The sequence below is a fragment of the Doryrhamphus excisus genome, linkage group LG1 (assembly GCF_037039965.1).
Source record: "Doryrhamphus excisus strain RoL-2023G ecotype Guam linkage group LG1, RoL_Dexc_Guam_v1.1, whole genome shotgun sequence".
Lineage (NCBI taxonomy): Eukaryota > Metazoa > Chordata > Actinopteri > Syngnathiformes > Syngnathidae > Doryrhamphus > Doryrhamphus excisus.
In genome coordinates this window covers 1,956,406-1,975,135 of record NC_136357.1, presented here as the reverse complement: position 1 = coordinate 1,975,135, position 18,730 = coordinate 1,956,406, and the positions used below count along the sequence as shown (strand labels likewise).

The window sequence follows — 18,730 nt, the reverse complement described above, 5'->3', positions numbered from 1 at the left end:
CACACCAAGGCCCCCAATCCTACCCTTGTCCTTCCCTCTCCCCCTGCCTCTCAGCCCTCCTTTCCCCATGCTCCTTCCATCAGCTAATATTGCAGCTGTAATGCATTTGTTCTTTCTCATTCCTTACTCTCGGTTTGTGGTTAAGGGGAGGCCTCCTGTTAGCGGGGTTCCGTGACGGCCATTTTCCTCAAGCTTAGATGGGGATGGGGGGGACCCGACTATTGGGGGGGGGGGCTGCATGTGTGAAATCTGCACCGTGTGTGGGAAAGTGTATGTGTGTATGGGGAGGTGGGGGGCTGCAAGGGGCTGAGCAGGGGAGTTGACTAAGGCCATGATGGAGTCATGCCAGAGCGGGGAGGTCCAGAGACGGGGCAAAGCTATCAGTATATATTTGTGTGTGAAGCAGAGTAGTACTGTAGGTGCTGGTGCAGTAAAAAGAGTATTTAAATTAAAAATATATATTATTGAGTCAATTATTGTTTGTGCCTTTGGCTGCAGTCACTGGGACTGGTGTGTTCATTTTTTTATATTTTCTATCATTTTTCCACATATAAAAACATTGTTTCATTCTACTAATATATACCTTTAGTCAATAGTATAGTCGATGTAGTTTCTCTCCTTATGGCCTCGCAGCGGTAAGTGAGCTGAGTGATGAGGCTGCATGTTGAAAGCTCCCTGTGAGTGACTCCGGGAATATATGAATGAGATGTTGGATCGGTCCTAGCGTTTCTGAATGATTCGGTTAAGTGTCAGCAGATTCAACATAGTGGGTGAGCTCATTAATGTTGACATTGTTTCGTGAAGGCTAATTCATTTGCATATTTTGTTGCACAGTCAAATCATAATACAGTAAAGTCTCGTTATATCGATATTCTCGGGAGTCGGAAAAAATACTGATATAACCGGACTATCCATATATCCGATCCGGCGCCGAACTGCATTAAAAGTGGGCAATAATGCACATATATACAATGTCGAGCAGCTCAACCCGCCCCACATAGCTGGCCAAACACATGCCTGCAACAGAAGAACCAACGACCGCCAGCATGTACATATGAAAAACAGTGATTATTGCAAGCGATAAAAAGATATCTGAATACAACACAATTAAATACATGTATTTGTACGCTTGTGTCTTCGTTGGAATAGGTGTGTATGCTATGTCAGTTGGTTCTTCTGTTGCAGGCATGTGTTTGGCCAGCTATGTGGGGCGGGTTGAGCATGACCTGTGAACCAGGAAGTGCGGGAATCGGTGTGTGTGTGCTGCGCTCTGGTCGTGGAAGTGTGAAAAATAAAGTTGACTGGAAGCCGTGTTCTTTTTTGGTATTGAAATCCTTAAGCAAAGATTGATTTAAGCTGCTTTTGTATCGATATAAGCAGACCAAATTGGCTGGCATCGTAGTAACCGGATTATCATAATAACCGGGTATCTAACTAACGGAACTAATTATATCATAAAAGACTAGAAATTTGCCGGGAAATGAAAATAGTATCGTAATAAGCAGTAATTTGTTATAACCGATATCGATATAACGAGACTCTACTGTACTGAACTTTTCAAATAAACAGCGTACTCCTCAAAAGTAGTGACGGTATCCATGTATAGAAGGGAATCTCAGACATTTTCCTCATGTTGTTTTCACCGAAGAGGGGAGGAACCACTGTTTGTGTTCTGTGTTGGCCAGTGCATGGCACTTCCAGGTACCTGTGGGAATCTTGGAGACATTTAGCATAGAGATTCACATGTTAAAATCGGTTTGATGGATGTTTTGCACACAATGAAAGCAAGTGAAGAGATCATCCGAGGTGATTCCCATTGCGCCGATCGGTATAATAATTACAGAATTGTCCGCACTGAGAGTGAAAGCAATCAAATAGATGAGATCTGAGGTCTGTTGAGATGAGGTCTGTTGTGTTTGTTACAAAGTTTGGACCTCATAATGACGAGGTAAGCACCTGGTTTTGTTAAAAAATTTAAACTGAATGACTCAACATTTGTAACAACAGCAGTTTTGTAGTTGTTCAATTGTGAAACCCAATTTTTTTAAATATATTTTTTGTTATATAATAGTCAATTGGTGGTGACAAAATATTTGGGAATGACTTGTTTTCATGATGATGACTAAGAAAGAGAATCGGACCCATAGTTGTAGCATACAGTTGTGCATTTCTTTAGTGTCCTCCTGTAACCTTTCCCAGTCGAGATGATTTGTTTGAGAGCGAGAGTGACCAAAATGAAGAAAGAAATGAGAACTGAAACAACCCCGTCAAAGCAATTATTGAGTCAGGACCTGGTTTCTGTCTTTGTTTGACTGACACTAGATGGCAACATTTTGCCTCATGTTTTCCTTAACCTCCTTGCAGATCATTTTTCACTTTCCGCTGCTCCAAAATCTCTTCCATCAGTTGTAAGTTTGAACAGTGGGCCCCGCTTTTTCTTGTCATTTCGAGGCGCAATCATCATTTAACCCCTATATTTGTACCCTGACTTTTATTTTTCGGAATGATTTATCTACTATCTTTGCAGTGCAAGCTGTGAATAAATATTGTTTATGCAAACAACAGGTGCCTGATGTTGTTCTGCATATTGAATGTTTCTTAAATTGGCATTTAAACATTAAAACCCAATATATTCTCAGTAGAGTCGTCCCGCAGAAAACAGCTCTGACACTTATTCGAACCGTCTTAGGAACACAGTAGTGCCTCTGACACATCACCCGATTTTAGGTTTACAGTATCTGACTGGTATGGGGGTAGGAAGAGGTGCAGGATGGGGGTGCGTTCAACCCCATGTTCTCTGGTCTGAATAAAACTGCGGCTCTGTGGAGCTGCCGGGCCAAGGAGGGTGGGGGGGGGGGGGGTGTTGCTTATCTGTGTGGAATTTTATTATTTTCAACTATTTGGATTGCTGTGGCTCCCCACTCTCACCCCCCCCACCCCCCCCCACCCCCAAACCCCCCCTCTTCTTCCTTTTCACCTAGTCACGCAAACACAGGCTTTCCTCACACAGCCCTGTCTGCCTGCCTGGCTGCCACTTAGCTTCCTTCCCTTCTCTGTCCCGCCTCACCCTTGCTTATCACATCAATTACCATGTTTAACTTGTGCCACTTTGCCCTCATCGACCTCTGTGTTCGGTCCAGTTTTCTGTCTTATATAGCATGACGGGAAATTCAACACATTAGACCGGTATTATTAGCTCATGTTGTTCTGATGTAATCTATATGTAGTTACATTGCAACACCGCAATGTCATACATTGACTTCCATTGTTGTCACTCTTAGTGAAACGCAGTCTTGTATATCAAACAGAAGTTCACCTTGACCTCAGCATCAGCATGCCAACAAAAATGTGTTCTCTGGTTACTGTATAGTTGGGCGCACGGGTGATTCTCCTGAAAGGGATACCACCGAGGGTGCAGTCACTTCGAGGGGCATGACGCACAGACGCCAGTGATTTAAAGCTATAGCCATATGAAAATATACTGCAGACATATTGGATTAAACGGGGGAAACTGTTCAATGTTATGTATAAAAGACGCTGTGACGCTTGCAGCCCATTTGGGAATGGTAATGGTAATGGTTTGATTTCATTTGAACATGCATCAGATTACAATCGAGTGCATCCCATAATCAGTTCCCAGTTCCACATGTCCAAAAGGAGTAGGAAGAAGCAAAGCTTATTAAATCCTACCCATCCATCTGGTACTTTTACAATCAGTAACTGTTACATTTGTTCACTTCCTGCTTTCCATAATACAGTTTAAGTTTTTTTTTAATAATATACCTCGTACTGAAGTACTAGGTGATATGAGCATCCAATGCCATAATGGGTACCATAGTAAGTGTCAATATAGTGATATATATAGCACATCATGACTGGTTCAAGACTCTTCATCCTTGTATTTAGCAAACATCAACTGCTTGTATTGTTTCTTGAATTGGCTCATCGTTGTGCATTGTTTGATTTCCTTACTCAATCCATTCCATAGTTTGATTCCACATACTGAAATGCTATGGCTAGCATAACATAGTCCTAGCATATAAGTGTTTCAAATGTACTTCTTCCCTGAGATCCTATTTCTCCTTTCTTGTAGAAAAGTATTGGATGACATTTTTTAGCTAATTGGTTATTTTTAGCCTTATGCATTATTTTAGCTGTTTGAAGATGAACTATATCAGCAAGTTGAAGTATTTGTCATTTTAGAAATAAGGAGTTAGTATGTTCTCTGTAGGCGGCATTATGAATTATCCTTACTGGCCTTTTTTTGCAGTACATTTAGCGACCATTGCTCACCATTTTGTGAAAAAGACGATTGAATAATATAAAATGGTGGAACTTCGGTTTCAGCTGCTGTTCATTGCACCTTGTTAACCGTAAACAGCGTAGTCCGCACACAATGTGACTAAAATTGAATCAAGGAAGTCTGTATTAAAATCAGATGACATCTGCATTGATGCACAATGTGAACTTCAGAATATCTGTGTGGTATTTTTCCGATTGTTGCGTCAATAGCAACAATAACGCATATTTGTTATATTTGTCAGTTTCATCTAAATGGAATATATAACTAGAGAACGATGGCAATAAAATGTTTATTGATTATTTTCATTTTCATGGAGAATCCCAGAAGGTCGGCAGGGCTAACGGCTCATGGTTCTTCTTTTGTTTTCTTCAAGTGATCCTAATTTTATCTCTTCACTCAGTAGCACCTTCTCTCATCTTTCGTATTTCCTCCCATATTTCCTCCCGTTACCCCTCATTTAGATAGCCATGGCAACACATATGCACAAACGTGCATGCTCGTAACCTTCCTTGATTACTTCTGACCTCCTGACCTGTAACGACACAGCTGCCACTTTGATCAGCCAATCAGCACACGGCGCCACCCAGGTTCTCAGCGGGGCAGCCACAGGCCTGATAAAGCTCTCTGATAGGCCCCTGCTGATGCATTTCCTGTTTTGGTATGCGTCTTCGTTTTTTATTTTCTCCACCAGCTGGTCCTGCATTCCTCGGAGTCGAAGAGGGGGCAGGGGCATTGCCTGGATGTTTACGTTGCATGTGCACGTAGGGGTGACTGAATGTGTTTTTGTGTTGGGGCCTTAGTGTGTGCGTGCGTGCGCATGTGTGTGTGTTTGGTAGCCTAGATTGTTGTAGCCGGGGAGCTCGAAGGTGATTGGGCTGTTGTTTACATGCGTTGTTGAGAAATTTGGTACATTGTGGGGGTTGGGGGTGACATAGATGGAAGGGATAATGACAGTGAACAGCTGTTAATGTGTGTGTTTACGTGTGTGTGTTATGGGGGGGGGGGTGGATGATCGAGATAGGCGAGGTTTAGGTGTGACTTTCAAGATCTGATTCACCGTTTTGTTGTTCATCACATCCAGCATGGGAATATTTGCTTGTGTTTCTTGTTGTTGTTGTTGTTGTTATCGTCCGAGTGTCCACTTCAACACCAGATGGATGTCGATATCTTTGTGGGTGGTTGGGTGTGTATTTAGATGGTGATGAGCCTTTTCCTGAGAGCTCTGTTACCGAGGTCCGATGTCTCCAGTAGCAGACTGGGGAGCAGACATGTCCGGACATGCAAAGACACACACACACATACTTAGTTTGTTACCAGGCAGAAGTATCAAAGTAGGATTTGTATTTATTTACGTCTCACACCACACACTGTATAGTCTCTTTACTACGTCTTACACCATCTTAGACCTCATACACCTGTCTGACTCTTGATCTTTGTTCCACAAAGTGTGCACAAATTAGTGCCGTCATCCTAAGGACCTCTCTAAGGACATTGATATGTTTTGTGTATGGGTACATATCCATTAGGATTTGCTGCTTGATCTGCTCATACACATAATTAACTGTACTCAGCTTGTTTTCTCCCGAGTAGGTAACACCGATCCATAGACATTCCGGTTTTCCTTTTTTATCTTTGTATAAAAATTGTACGGACCAATACATTTGCGTAGGTTTGTGCATCCTATCCATCCACCCAGCCAACACTTATCTGAGGTCAGGTCGCGAGTGCGGCAAGGAAACCCAGATTTCCAGGGCTCTACATTAAAAACAAAAATGACTTGCCCATGGGGAATCTTTAAGGTGAGATCTTACTTGCCCGAACTTGCCCCATGTAAAATGAAAAGACTGCCATAATGATATCATCTAATTTTTTGTGGCATCACATGACAAATAAAGATGAAATGATTATCATTTCTTGCGGTTGTTTTCCTACATAGATCATGACGTTGCACGGAAATCCGGATTGTCAAGAGACTTCTAGGCACTTTGCCTTTTAGAAGTTGTGAAACATTATTGAATAGACACATTTGTGTACTAGTAAAGTGTTTTTAATCCAGAAAAAAATGGTCAAACAATAATTTGTGAAGCAAAAGTGAGAAAAATACACAGAGAAATGGAAGCGCTAGATTTTGTAGCTTGTGCAAAAATCAGCACTTGGTATCGGATCTAATCGGCGGTGTTTCATTGTGACCACTTCAAACTGTCACCTGTGCCATCATTTGATTTGCTGCCGCGAATAAAATACTTGTTTAGGAGGCACTGGTTCATCACTTTTTGCTGTTTTCCTTCAGAAGTTGTTGAAGAATTAGACCATGTTGGCAGGGACGCCATGATAGATGTTTTCCTAGTCAAACCATCGCTGATTGGTTGATCGCCAACAAGAGCGGGTGTTGGTAAAACGCAGACTGTCGACTACGGACCGCGGTCTAAATAAACGATTCTGATTGGTCCATTTCAAGATTTGCAAGGATTGGTTTGCAAATTACCACCGGAATTACGCAATCCGTGTTTTACCAACACCCAGCAAGAACCGCTTAAAAAAAAAACTCTTAGGGCACTTGCCCGACGGGAATATCACTGATTGGATTTACTTGCCCAAATTTTGTTTTAACTTGCCCCGGGCTATCGGTACATCGTTATTGTCGAGCCCTGTGGTGGATCCCTAGGCATTCCCAACGTTCTCCAACATTGTGTCTTCCAGTCAGCCATGTCCTTTAACGTCTCTCAGGGATCCCAAGGTTTTCCCAGGCCAGCTGAGAGATATAGTCTCTCCAATGTGTCCAGGGTCTTCCCAGATGCTTCCGACCCGTCGGACATGCCCTGAACATCATTCAGGGAGGTGTTTGGGAGGCATTTCGAAATCTCTTCCTGACTGCTTGGAGGTGAAAGATGAGGAAAATTTGTCGCCGCATCAAACCACTGCTGCTGGGCAGTGAAGGCAAAGGAATATCCGGACTTTTAACAGATGTCTTTTTCGTGTCTCACCGCACAAACCGGCCCCACACACCCTTGCTCATCCAATCAGTAGTTAGAACTCATTGTTGTTCATATTTGATGTCATCTAAGTCTATGATTCTATCTCTGATTCTATAATAGATGCATTGACGGACTTGCGGTGAGTCCAATGTTACAGACTCTATTTTTAAAAAATACCAATTTGCTCCACTTTAGTGTTTAAAAAAAGATATCACATAGTTCGGAAATGGGAACTGCATGCGGCTCCGGTGTCACGGTCTGCTGACCTTTGGCCTTGTGGTCGTCCAGACTTTTCAACATTTAAAAAAGCGGCTTTGCTGATACTTTGAAATAACCGAAGCACAAAGTTAAATAATGTGTTAGCTGTCAGTATTTAAAAGCCAAAACGGTGCAGCAGATAAGCCAGACAAGTGAGTCAACGCCAACAGACCTTTAGTAGCCCCTTTCTTTTACACTCTACCGACTGTTTTGACTTCCTGGACCACCTCCAAATACCTCCTCAGTAGTGCTTATATTTGCTTATGGTGGTTGCAGAAAATGTTGAAGAGAAAAATAGTTTGTTCAGAACTAATTTGAATCAGATTTTCTGAAGGAGGACAACCCTTTTCATTTCTTTTTAATACCGATTCCACTCTCTGTCTACCCCCCCACCACCCCACCACTTCCACATCTGTCCCTCACTCGTCTGTTCTTGGAATGCAGGACTGAGGTCTGGACAGAGGAGTTGCAGGGAAGTGAGGTTCTCATTGTGGATGTGTTTCTGTGTCATTGAGATAAAGTGAGAGTGAACGTGTGGGCCACCCAAGGGGCCTGGCAGCTGAAGCTGTTTACAATCATCTGGCCACATCGCTCCTCTACGGCTTTTACATATTTTTTCCTGCTTCTCACTCTTCTGCTCAGCCTTTTTCTGTGATTACAGATAATAAAAAAAACTCCTCAATGAAGTAATATCATACTAAGAATCGACCGGATGTCACGGTTACCCTCTCTTATGGGGGCAGTTGCGATGCTTAGACAGATTTGGTTGATCTGTGCAGCTTTTCTCAGGCTAAATTCCACTAAAGTCTGACCACAGGACATTTATTTAAACTTCACACTAATCACTTGTCAACTACTTTTGGTACAGTAATAACTTAACACAGTACTTATTATAAATTAAAAGAAGTGGAATCACAGTGTTGCTCCCGGTGCTAAAATCTGTAGCCTTACAAGATGAAAGTTTCACAAAACTTTGTCCAATAAACAAGCAACTTTTTACAAACTGCACTTATTTCATAATTGGGTAGTGTGACCTTAATTTAACCAGAAAGAAAATTGCAACAAAGTAGATTCTTCACCCCAAAAATCCGATGCGAAAATGTGTGATCACACATCAGTCATGATGTGCGATACATATCACTATATTGATCGTTACTATGGTACCCATTATGTCATTGGATGGTCGTATCACCTCGTACTTCGGTGCATGACAAAAAATATATATATATTTTTTTAATTTAAAAAACAAACTATATTAGGAAAGCAGGAAGTGAACAAATGTAACAGTTACTGATTGTAAAAGTACCAGATGGAAGGGTAGGATTTAATAAGCTTTGCTTCTTCTGTCTTTGTAGGGTCGTATCACCTCGTACTTCGGTACGTGACAAAAAAATATATATTTTTTTTTAATTTAAAAAACAAACTATATTAGGAAAGCAGGAAGTGAACAAATGTAACAGTTACTGATTGTAAAAGTACCAGATGGAAGGGTAGGATTTAATAAGATTTGCTTCTTCTGTCTTTGTAGGGTCGTATCACCTCGTACTTCGGTACATGACAAAAAATATATATATATATTTTTTTAATTTAAAAAACAAACTATATTAGGAAAGCAGGAAGTGAACAAATGTAACAGTTACTGATTGTAAAAGTACCAGATGGAGGGGTAGGATTTAATAAGACTTGCTTCTTCCTACTCCTTTTGGACATGTGGAACTGGGAACTGATTATGGGATGCACTCAATTGGAATTCAAATGAAATAAAACCATTACCAATACCATTAGACCTCCTCCTGTAAGAGTCAGACATTGAATGCTTTAATCTCTGCCAAGCGTCGGTCAGAAATAAGAAACAACGTCTCTATCGGTGGACATTTCACAGTCTAAGCCGCCACTGCTTTGAAAAACCGAGCATGACACATGCTCAGCGAAGATAAGATAAATTGGTTTTATTCCCACTGCCACATACGCACACATTACTGCACAGACATTCACCCGGAGACTGGGGTCGCCCTCGGTTCTAATCTCTGTAACCTCACCACTGTGGTCTCTCCCTCTGTCGTTTGCCAGACTCTCCTACCGTGTGGTCAAAATGAATTCCACCACAACTTTGAATACCTTCTGTCACTCTCGCTCACACGCATAAACACACACGCAGCCGCACACTCCATCAGTTGTCTGAATGACTGCTTTGCTATGATTCATCCTCACCGCACAGCCACCACGGCCACAAGACCCACAGTCTCGAGAGATTTCTCACTGTGTTCGTCAACACCTCTGTTTCAGTATAGGGGCCAGATTTGGTCTCAGTTGAAAGACCCGACTGCCAAACATTTGGTTGCGTTTATGAACTGCCTTGTGGAAGCGTCTTGTCTCTGATGGCTTTTGGATTATCCCGACTCAACAATCAATAAAAACATAATCTCATTGTCAGACTGTTTAAAGGCTCTCTGACCTCAGCGAGAGTTCCTCTATTCAGAACTGTGGTCATGTGCCGTCACCCGAGAAGTCAGAATCCTTACTGCTCTTATGCTAGGAGTCCACTGGGCCGGCGTCAGTTGGTGCCAGTTCGCACCAAAGATTATGTGATTGGCGCGTAGTGGCTCGCTGTGGCGCCGAATTAATGTTCGCTCGGCATGTTGCCGTTATTCGGCGCGCACTACGCGCCAATCACATAATCTTTGGCGCCAACTGGCGCCGGCCCAGTGGACTCCTAGCATGATTGGCACAACTTGGCTCGCGCCATTACATTCCAGTGGATTCCAATAGGTGGATTGTTTGTGACATTTGGTTCCACTTGGTGGACAAAGATTTTTCTTTCATTAATTTTCTGCCGCTTTCTTGACGAGGGTCGCAGGGGGTGCTGGAGCCTAACCCAGCCGTCTGGGAGGCGGGGTACACCCTGGACTGGTGGCCAGCCAATCATAGGGCACATATAGACAAACAACCATTCACAATCAGACTGCTCTTATGCTAGGAGTCCACTGGGCCGGCGCCAGTTGGTGCCAAAGATTATGTGATTGGCGCGTAGATTGGCGCCAATCACATAATCTTTGGCACCAACTGGCGCCAGCCCAGTGGACTCCTAGCATGATTGTCACAACTTGGCTCGCGCCATTACATTCCAGTGGATTCCAATAGGTGGATTGTTTGTGACATTTGGTTCCACTTGGTGGACACTTCACGCCGATTACAAAGATTTTTCATTCATTCATTTTCTGCCGCTTTCTTGACGAGGGTTGCAGGGGTGCTGGAGCCTATCCCAGCTGTCTGGGAGTAGGCGAGAGGCCTATGGACAATTTGGTGTCGCCAATTAACCTAGCATGTTTTTGGAATGTGGGAGGAAACCGGAGTACCCGGATAAAACCCACGCATGCACGGGGTGAACCTGCACGGTAACCACTCGTTCACCGCGCAGCCTTTTGTTACAATTGTGTTATTTCAAATTTGTTTTTTTATTTCACAATTGGTAAACACTTCCTGTTGAATTTGGAACCTAGCATGTTTTTGGAAGTCCTCGGAGAAAACCCACGCATGCACGGGGAGAACATGCAAACTCCACACACAGATAGCCGAGGGTGGGATTGAACTCGGGTCTCTTAGCTGTGATGTCTGCGCGCTAACCACTCGACCGCCGTGCAGCCCGACAAATTTTGAAATTTTCTTGCCGCCAAATTAAATTTTTTGCTGTGGGTTACGGGGCCACCACGAGCCAGTTGGGAGGCAGTTTGAGCCACTGCACACCACAAGGCACCTTATTGGTGACACTAGGCGCCACAGCAAATGTGCATTGGCTCGAACCGGCACCAACCGGCACCCGTCCAGTGGACTCTTAGCATTACTTAGCTTAACAAGTACTTTGTAATGCCAAACAAAAAAGGCTGATCTTAAGACTTTCTATTTTCTATTTAGTATTGTCTTAGATCATCTGCCACCGGTCGTCAAGTGCTTTTGCGGCGGTTGTGCGGTTTTTAAGGTATGAAGATGGCCGAATCAAATATATACGTTTGAATCAACTGGAGAGACATGCATTGACACCTTCCTGTTTTAATCGGACATTTGAACACATCAAAACTACTATGTGTACTGTAAATCATTGTTAAATCTCAGCCTATGAATAATAGAAAAATTACCCTGCTCACATTTCCCCTCTATTGATTTCACGTGCATTGCAAGGTTGCTGGAGACACTACAGATTTTCTCATGTTTCCATTCGGGGGGGACATTATTATACTTGAATACACAAAATCCTTTATTCACACTAGTTCTTTTTCTACGTCATGGTCATTTCAGTTGGAAATTAAAAGCAAAGGTCAATTGGAAAGAACACAGTTGTTCTTTGTGTGTCTCTTCCCATTTCTTGTGCGTCTGCAGATGGGATTACTCAATCTTAGAGAACAAACTTGAACCCAGATTTCATTTAAGGTCATTTCACTAAAGTAACTATTGTTCCCGAGAACAGTTTCCCAAACATTTTCAATTACTTGGCTTTTCCTGAGGACCCAACAATTCAAAAATACATCAAGTGTTGCCAGAATATACATGAATACATCTGAATCCATATGAAGTGATAATGAATAATAATAACATCGACTTTTACCCACACTAAGTATGAAAATGAAAGTGGTATACAACATTTGGGGCAAATCCAAGAACTGTGATTTTCCCATCTGGAATTGATATTTCATGGCTGAGCTGCACTCGAGCATGGCACCTCACTCATTGCTTCGCAGGTGAGCGAAAGCTGCCAACTCGTGTGTCATTAATTGTGTTTGCTTGCTGTGGTCACGACACTGATGGGGGAAATTATACCAGTCACACTTATTAACCGGACTTAAAAATCAAAAACCTTATTGAAATCATTTGGATACCTATCCAGTGACTGGACACAAATAACTAAAATCAAGATAGCAACAAACCCACTGATGAGAAAATGAGACCCTCCTCCGTCAGGTGTGCCGTGAGGAATTATCCAATATCACTTTTTATAATTAACATTAATTAATCATCATTTGCAAATATGATGTCAATAGCCATTATGTCAATAGTATACATGGACCCAAATATTCCAATTGCATTTGGTTTATTTGCTCAAACGGAAAGAATTGAACAGGGATGGAATATTCCTTTAACCAATCCGATTGAGGTATCTTGTACCCGCTCAAACGGAAAGTTGTCAGACTGCGTTCTTCTTCTTCTGTTGTTTATTGGCGGTTGGCAAGCAGCTTTCGTGTGCATTAGCGCCATCTGTGGAACAGAATCTAAACCCTTCTATACTTTATTCACAAGTGCAGTTTTATTAAAAAAGACAATATATATCTATATAAAACATGTCCTGAGTTTAATTATAAAATATTAGCAAGATTGAATTTGATCTTTTCCTGTTTAAATTGATCCCGGGTGCGTTCTTTCAGCGCATGCTCAGATATGACGTAACACGCAGATCCAGACGTTCTTCACTTTTAAAAATGGCGGCGAGCAATCGGCACTGGACTAAGCAAAGTTTTGTTTTTGATTCAAACTAAATTTCAAGACTGGACAGACGAAAAAAATGGCAATACGGAGTTATTCCAACAAGTGAAAGAAAAACTCACGGAACCCGGTATCACGTGATGTTGATGTTTACGTTTTACTGGGCATGCCCTATTGACTATTCTGTTTGATTTTCACGGCGCATGTAGACAAGAGATTGGAATATTCCTTTCTATGGATACCATTGTTTCCCGAAAGGTCATTGGTAAAGAGAAAAAGTGGTGATGTAAAAACATGGCTACTGTGGAGTGTCTGTGGTGTAAAGACTGGCAGAGCAATGTAATATTGGTCCGTGTGGCAACACCTGCCTTGTTCCTCCCATAGACTTATTGATGCACGTGTGAGGTCGTGGTGACATTTTGGAACATTTTTGGTTAGCGGTGTGCCACAAGATTTTTACAATGTAAAAAATGTGCCATGGCTCAAAAAAGGTTGAAAAACACTGACCTACAAAGCCCTCCACGGTCTGACCCCCCCATATCTCACAGACTTTGCTCCATCCACACAATCCCCCGCGTCCCCTTCGCTCCTTAGACTCCAACCTCCTGGCACTCCCCTGTAAGACCAAGCTCCGAACCTGCCCCCACTTTCTGGAACTCTTTACCCCATTCACTCCGTGTTTGCCCTGACCGTCCCAGTTTCAAAAAACAACTAAAAACCCACCTTTTGTTTTTAATGTCTAACTTTTTATATCTGACTGCTGTGCCCTGCCTCGCTTTTATTTGTTTTAATTGTGTATTAACGAATCAATGTTGTATTTTTATGTATATTTCACTTTGTTTACTTGCTTTTATTCAACCCCATTCTTCTGTAAAGCGTCTGAGTATTTATATTTTATATATAATTTTTTTATTAATATATAATTAAAATAAATTAAAAATAAATTAAAAACCTAACCCTAAATAAAAAATAAATAAATACATTTTTAAAAATTTTTTCATATATATTAAATACTTTGAGTATTTATATATAATATGTTTTGAAAAGCGCTATACAAATAAAATGTATTATTATTTATTATTATTATGTCTCACAGCATGGGGTCAAGTCCCGTATCTCTTGAGGGCAGCTTGATTCAATTGAGAGCTGGTGGAAGATGATGGCGGTGTGACGAAATCGTCTCTGCTTTTTTTTTTTCCCCCCCATTTGACATGGAGGCTGCGATCTCCATCTTGGCTGTTTTTTTGGCCTCCTCCTCAAGTCTTCTCCATAAATCACTCAATCTCAACTCACACAAACACTTCCTCTATTTCTCACAGGGACACACTGTATACACAGAGACGGACACATAGGACACACAAGTTTGACTGGGATCACATGGGGGCCAAAGGGTGGGGGGGGGGGCGAGCTGAAGCTGTGCTCTCGTGTGATAAATGTTTCAAACAAAATACAATTGCTTTCTGCCAGAACCCTGTCTTGCTGCGGAAATGTGTCCAGCAGACTTTTAACACACGCATACACAATCAGGATGCGGCCTGTTGCCAACAATAAGACTTTTGCAACGTGTCTCAGTATTTTGTTGACTCTCTTTGACTGAATCGCAATTGACGAATCCGATTCATCTTTATTATGTTTACACACAAGGTGACCTGCCACTGCTCTCCGTGACTGGGAATTATCATGCGGACGACGCTCAAGTTTGATGCGGCTTTACGTTGTTTGTTCCGTTGCCAGGTCTTGTGTTTATAACAGTGTGCTCAACCGCATACAAATGATACAAACAATACCGTACGGCCATCCCCGCCCGCCTCAACATTGTGCTTACAATGTCGCTCCCTCGCATTTCTGACAGGTCACATGTAGTACTCTGGTCGTGAGCCGTCATGAGATCGGTTATATCGAAGTACTGCTTATTACGATACTATTTTCATTTCCCGGCAAATTTCTAGTCTTTTATGATATAATTAGTTCCATTAGTACGATACCCGGTTATTATGATAATCCGGTTACTACGATGCCCTTTTCATCTCCCGCCAGCCAATTTGGTCTGCTTATATCGATACAAAAGCAGCTTAAATCAATCTTTGCTTAAGGATTTCAATACCAAAAAAGAACACGGCGAACGGCTGCTTCCAGTCAACTTTATTTTTCACACTTCCACCACCAGAGCACAGCACAGCACACACACCGATTCCCGCACTTCCTGGTTCACAGGTCATGCTCAACCCGCCCCACATAGCTGGCCAAACACATGCCTGCAACAGAAGAACCAACTGACATAGCATACACACCTATTCCAACGAAGACACAAGCGTACAAATACATGTATTTAATTGTGTCTACGAGAGTCATTGCTGATCCCGAGTACAGTACAGACCAAGGATTTGGTCACCATTCCTGGAAGTTGAAAACACCCCAGTTCTTGGACGTGTCACTCATTGAGCATGTTTGGGACGCTCAAAGTGTTGCGTTTATATTTTTTGTTGAGTGTATTTGTAATAACAGTTGAGTCACTGCTATTCCGTCGTTCAGTTGTTTGACGCTGACATAAACCAACCAGGCGGTTCGTCTCATTTCAAATGAAAAGGAAATGTGTAGAAAATATGCGCTTGCACCCGGCCACTTACGTCATGAAACCGTGTAAATATACAATAGTCTATGTTTTCCTGCGTGAAAAAAAATGTTTTGGAAGATTACTCTTGTTTGCCTCTTGGGAATCAAACCCAGCGATGTTGAAAGGATTGTCTCGGTATTTGGTTGAGGAGGTTGGAAACAGACAATGTAACATTCAGATTAGAGTCCGCCCATTGATTTATGCCGACTAAACCCAAAGTAAATACCGAATATATTTAACCAGATATCGATATACCTGTACCGCGTTTGACCTCATGATAAGATAATTGAACATTGCGACCGTTTGTGAAGTGGAAGGTGCTGCTCATGAATATAAATCACCTCCGGGGATGGATTTATGATGAATGGTTTTCACACAATCCAAACAGTGACGGCGGGGTTATGATCTGGCCGTAGATACAGCAGAGTCATTTCAGGACTGCAATGAGTTGGCGCCAGTTAAAAGGTGCCGCCAGGTGTCCGTCGGATAGGATGAGAAGGATAAGGCACTGTTGGACGTTTACATGCCTGCACCCACTGACCTGTGTGTGTGTGTGTGTGTGTGTGTGTGTACGTGTACTGTACTCGACACCAGCCTGACAGCCTGGTCGGCCAGCGATGCATTAGCGGTGGCCAGAGATGGGTTGGTATGGAATTAATAATGGATACCCTTCTTTACCTCTGAATAAATCAGGACCAGAGAAATGGAGAGAGACATCCAGGAGAGAGTTGGAGAAATTCTCATTAACAATTAACTATGAATGAAAGAAAGAAAGGCAAAATTAACAATTCTCTCCTTCTAGTTTGGTAACAGCAGAAAGGACACGCCACCAGCAAATACAAATAGACGGTGTGGACATTGAAAGGGTGAACAAAAATACATTTCTGGGGATCACAATAGATGAAAATTACAAATATACAACATAAGGTGGCCAGAAATATTTCAATATTGAACAAAGCAAAATTTGTTCTCAATCAGAAATCACTCCACACTCTTTATTGCTCTCTGGTTCTACCATATCTTACTTATTGTGTGGAAATATGGGATAATAACCTTAAAAGCAATCTTCACTGGCTAAATGTACTGCAAAAAAGGCCAGTAAGGATAATTCATAATGCCGCCTACAGAGAACATACTAACTCCTTATTTCTAAAATCACAAATACTTCAACTTGCTGATATAGTTCATCTTCAAACAGCTAAAATAATGCATAAGGCTAAAAATAACCAATTAGCTAAAAATGTCATCCAATACTTCTCTACAAGAGAGGAGAAATATGATCTCAGGGAAGAAGTACATTTGAAACACTTCTATGCTAGGACTACGTTATGCTAGCCATAGCATTTCAGTATGTGGAATCAAACTATGGAATGGATTGAGTAAGGAAATCAAACAATGCACAACGATGAGCCAATTCAAGAAACAATACAAGCAGTTGATGTTTGCTAAATACAAGGATGAAGAGTCTTGAACCAGTCATGATGTGCTATATATATCACTATATTGACACTTACTATGGTACCCATTATGGCATTGGATGCCCATATCAACCTTGTCAAATAAAACTAAAAAAATTAAAATTAAAAAAACAAAAAAATTTTTTTTTTAATTATATTAGGAAAGCAGGAAGTGAACAAATGTAACAGTTACTGATTGTAAAAGTACCAGATGGAGGGGTAGGATTTAATAAGATTTGCTTCTTCCTACTCCTTTTGGACATGTGGAACTGTGAACTGATTATGGGATGCATTCAATTGTAATCTGATGCATGTTCAAATGAAATAAAACCATTACCATTACCATTACCATTTGTATAACCAGAAGACGAATAAAGAGGGGAACCTCTGAATGGTTTCTCTACTCTGTTGTTATCTTTGCATGTCAGGCTGAAGACCAGACGTTCGCCTTCCCTGATATCTTCCCGGAAAAGACCAGCACACCGGCACAGGGCTCCATGGAGGAAATGCAGGAGAAGTTCATGGAGGACGAGCGGCAGAGGCAGAAACCTGACCCCAGGAGAGGAGGGGTCACGGAGTGGTTCGGACTCTGAGGCGGCGGCGGCGGCGGCGGCCCACGACTGGGAGCCATTTATGCCTGTACACGTGTGAGTGTTTCGTTAGGTATCTCACGTATTCGAGAAGGAATTGTCGGGATGTCGTTTCTGTTTCAGCATTCAAAGCTTCCAAGGGAATGACTTGAATTCCCATCTTTCCTCAAATCAACCAACCCATGAACCTCAGTTTGCTCACATGACCTCCTCCTTTGTTGACTTTGTTCTTTGCCATCTTGTCGTGGATCTCCTCTTTTCTTTTCTCGGTTCATGATTTTTACTCATTCATGGTGGATCCTCTGAAGTTGAACACAATCTATCAAATAAGGCATCAAAGTGTTATGAAGTGCCCTTCATAATAAACCCTTGATGACACTGTGACATTCCTATGTAATCATCCAACATTGAAACCTTGGTTAATGTCCGCCCCGGTTAGCATTTTTTGTGTTTGATGTCCAAATTTTTGGATAAAATTTGGCCATGAATTGCTTTTGTTTGGCGTCCAAAAATATCTTGGATCTCACACCAAAGACAAAATCTTGTGTGACTTGCACATGTTGGTGCAGTGCATTGTATTTTTACCTCATTTTTTTGCCTGTAAAATTCTATAATTATTGTCTATAAAGTGTGTTTTGTATTAACATTTTTGGGGGTCTGGAACGGATTAATTGGATTTACTTGATTTTCTGTGGGAACATTTGTTTTAGAGTCTGTTTTGGTTTGAGTCAGATTAATGACTCAAACCAAGGCACCACTGTAATGCTAATATTAATTAATGACAAATTATTTTTGCCTCATTTTTTTGCCTCTAAAACTCGATAATTATTGTCTATAAAATGCGTTTTGTGTTAACATTTTTGGGTGTCTGGAACGGATTAATTGGATTTACTTCATTTTCTTGGGAACATTTGCTTTGTTTAGAGTTCGTTTTGGTTTGAGTCGGATTAATGACTTTAACCAAGACACCACTGTAATGCTAATATTAATTAATGGCAAATTATATTTGCCTCATTTTCTGCCTGTAAAACTCAATAATTATTGTCTATAAAATGCGTTTT

The 18,730-nt window shown here is 41.6% G+C and overlaps 1 protein-coding gene across 2 annotated transcripts in view; it reads left to right on the top strand.

The window, feature by feature from the left end:
• mrpl23 (mitochondrial ribosomal protein L23) overlaps window positions 1-18,049 on the top strand; it is a 36,580-nt gene extending 18,531 nt beyond the window's left edge. The window contains exons 5-6 of one of the 2 annotated variants that reach the window (XR_009130131.2): window positions 17,508-17,726; window positions 17,793-18,049. Coding sequence is in view for 1 of the 2 variants with exons in the window: in XM_058075232.2 (XP_057931215.1) it covers window positions 17,508-17,672 (165 nt within the window). In the remaining variant the exon portion in view is untranslated. Of the gene's footprint in view, window positions 1-17,507 lie in introns of both variants that reach the window. The other variant, XM_058075232.2, reaches the window with a different exon arrangement.
• Window positions 18,050-18,730: the final 681 nt, after the last annotated feature.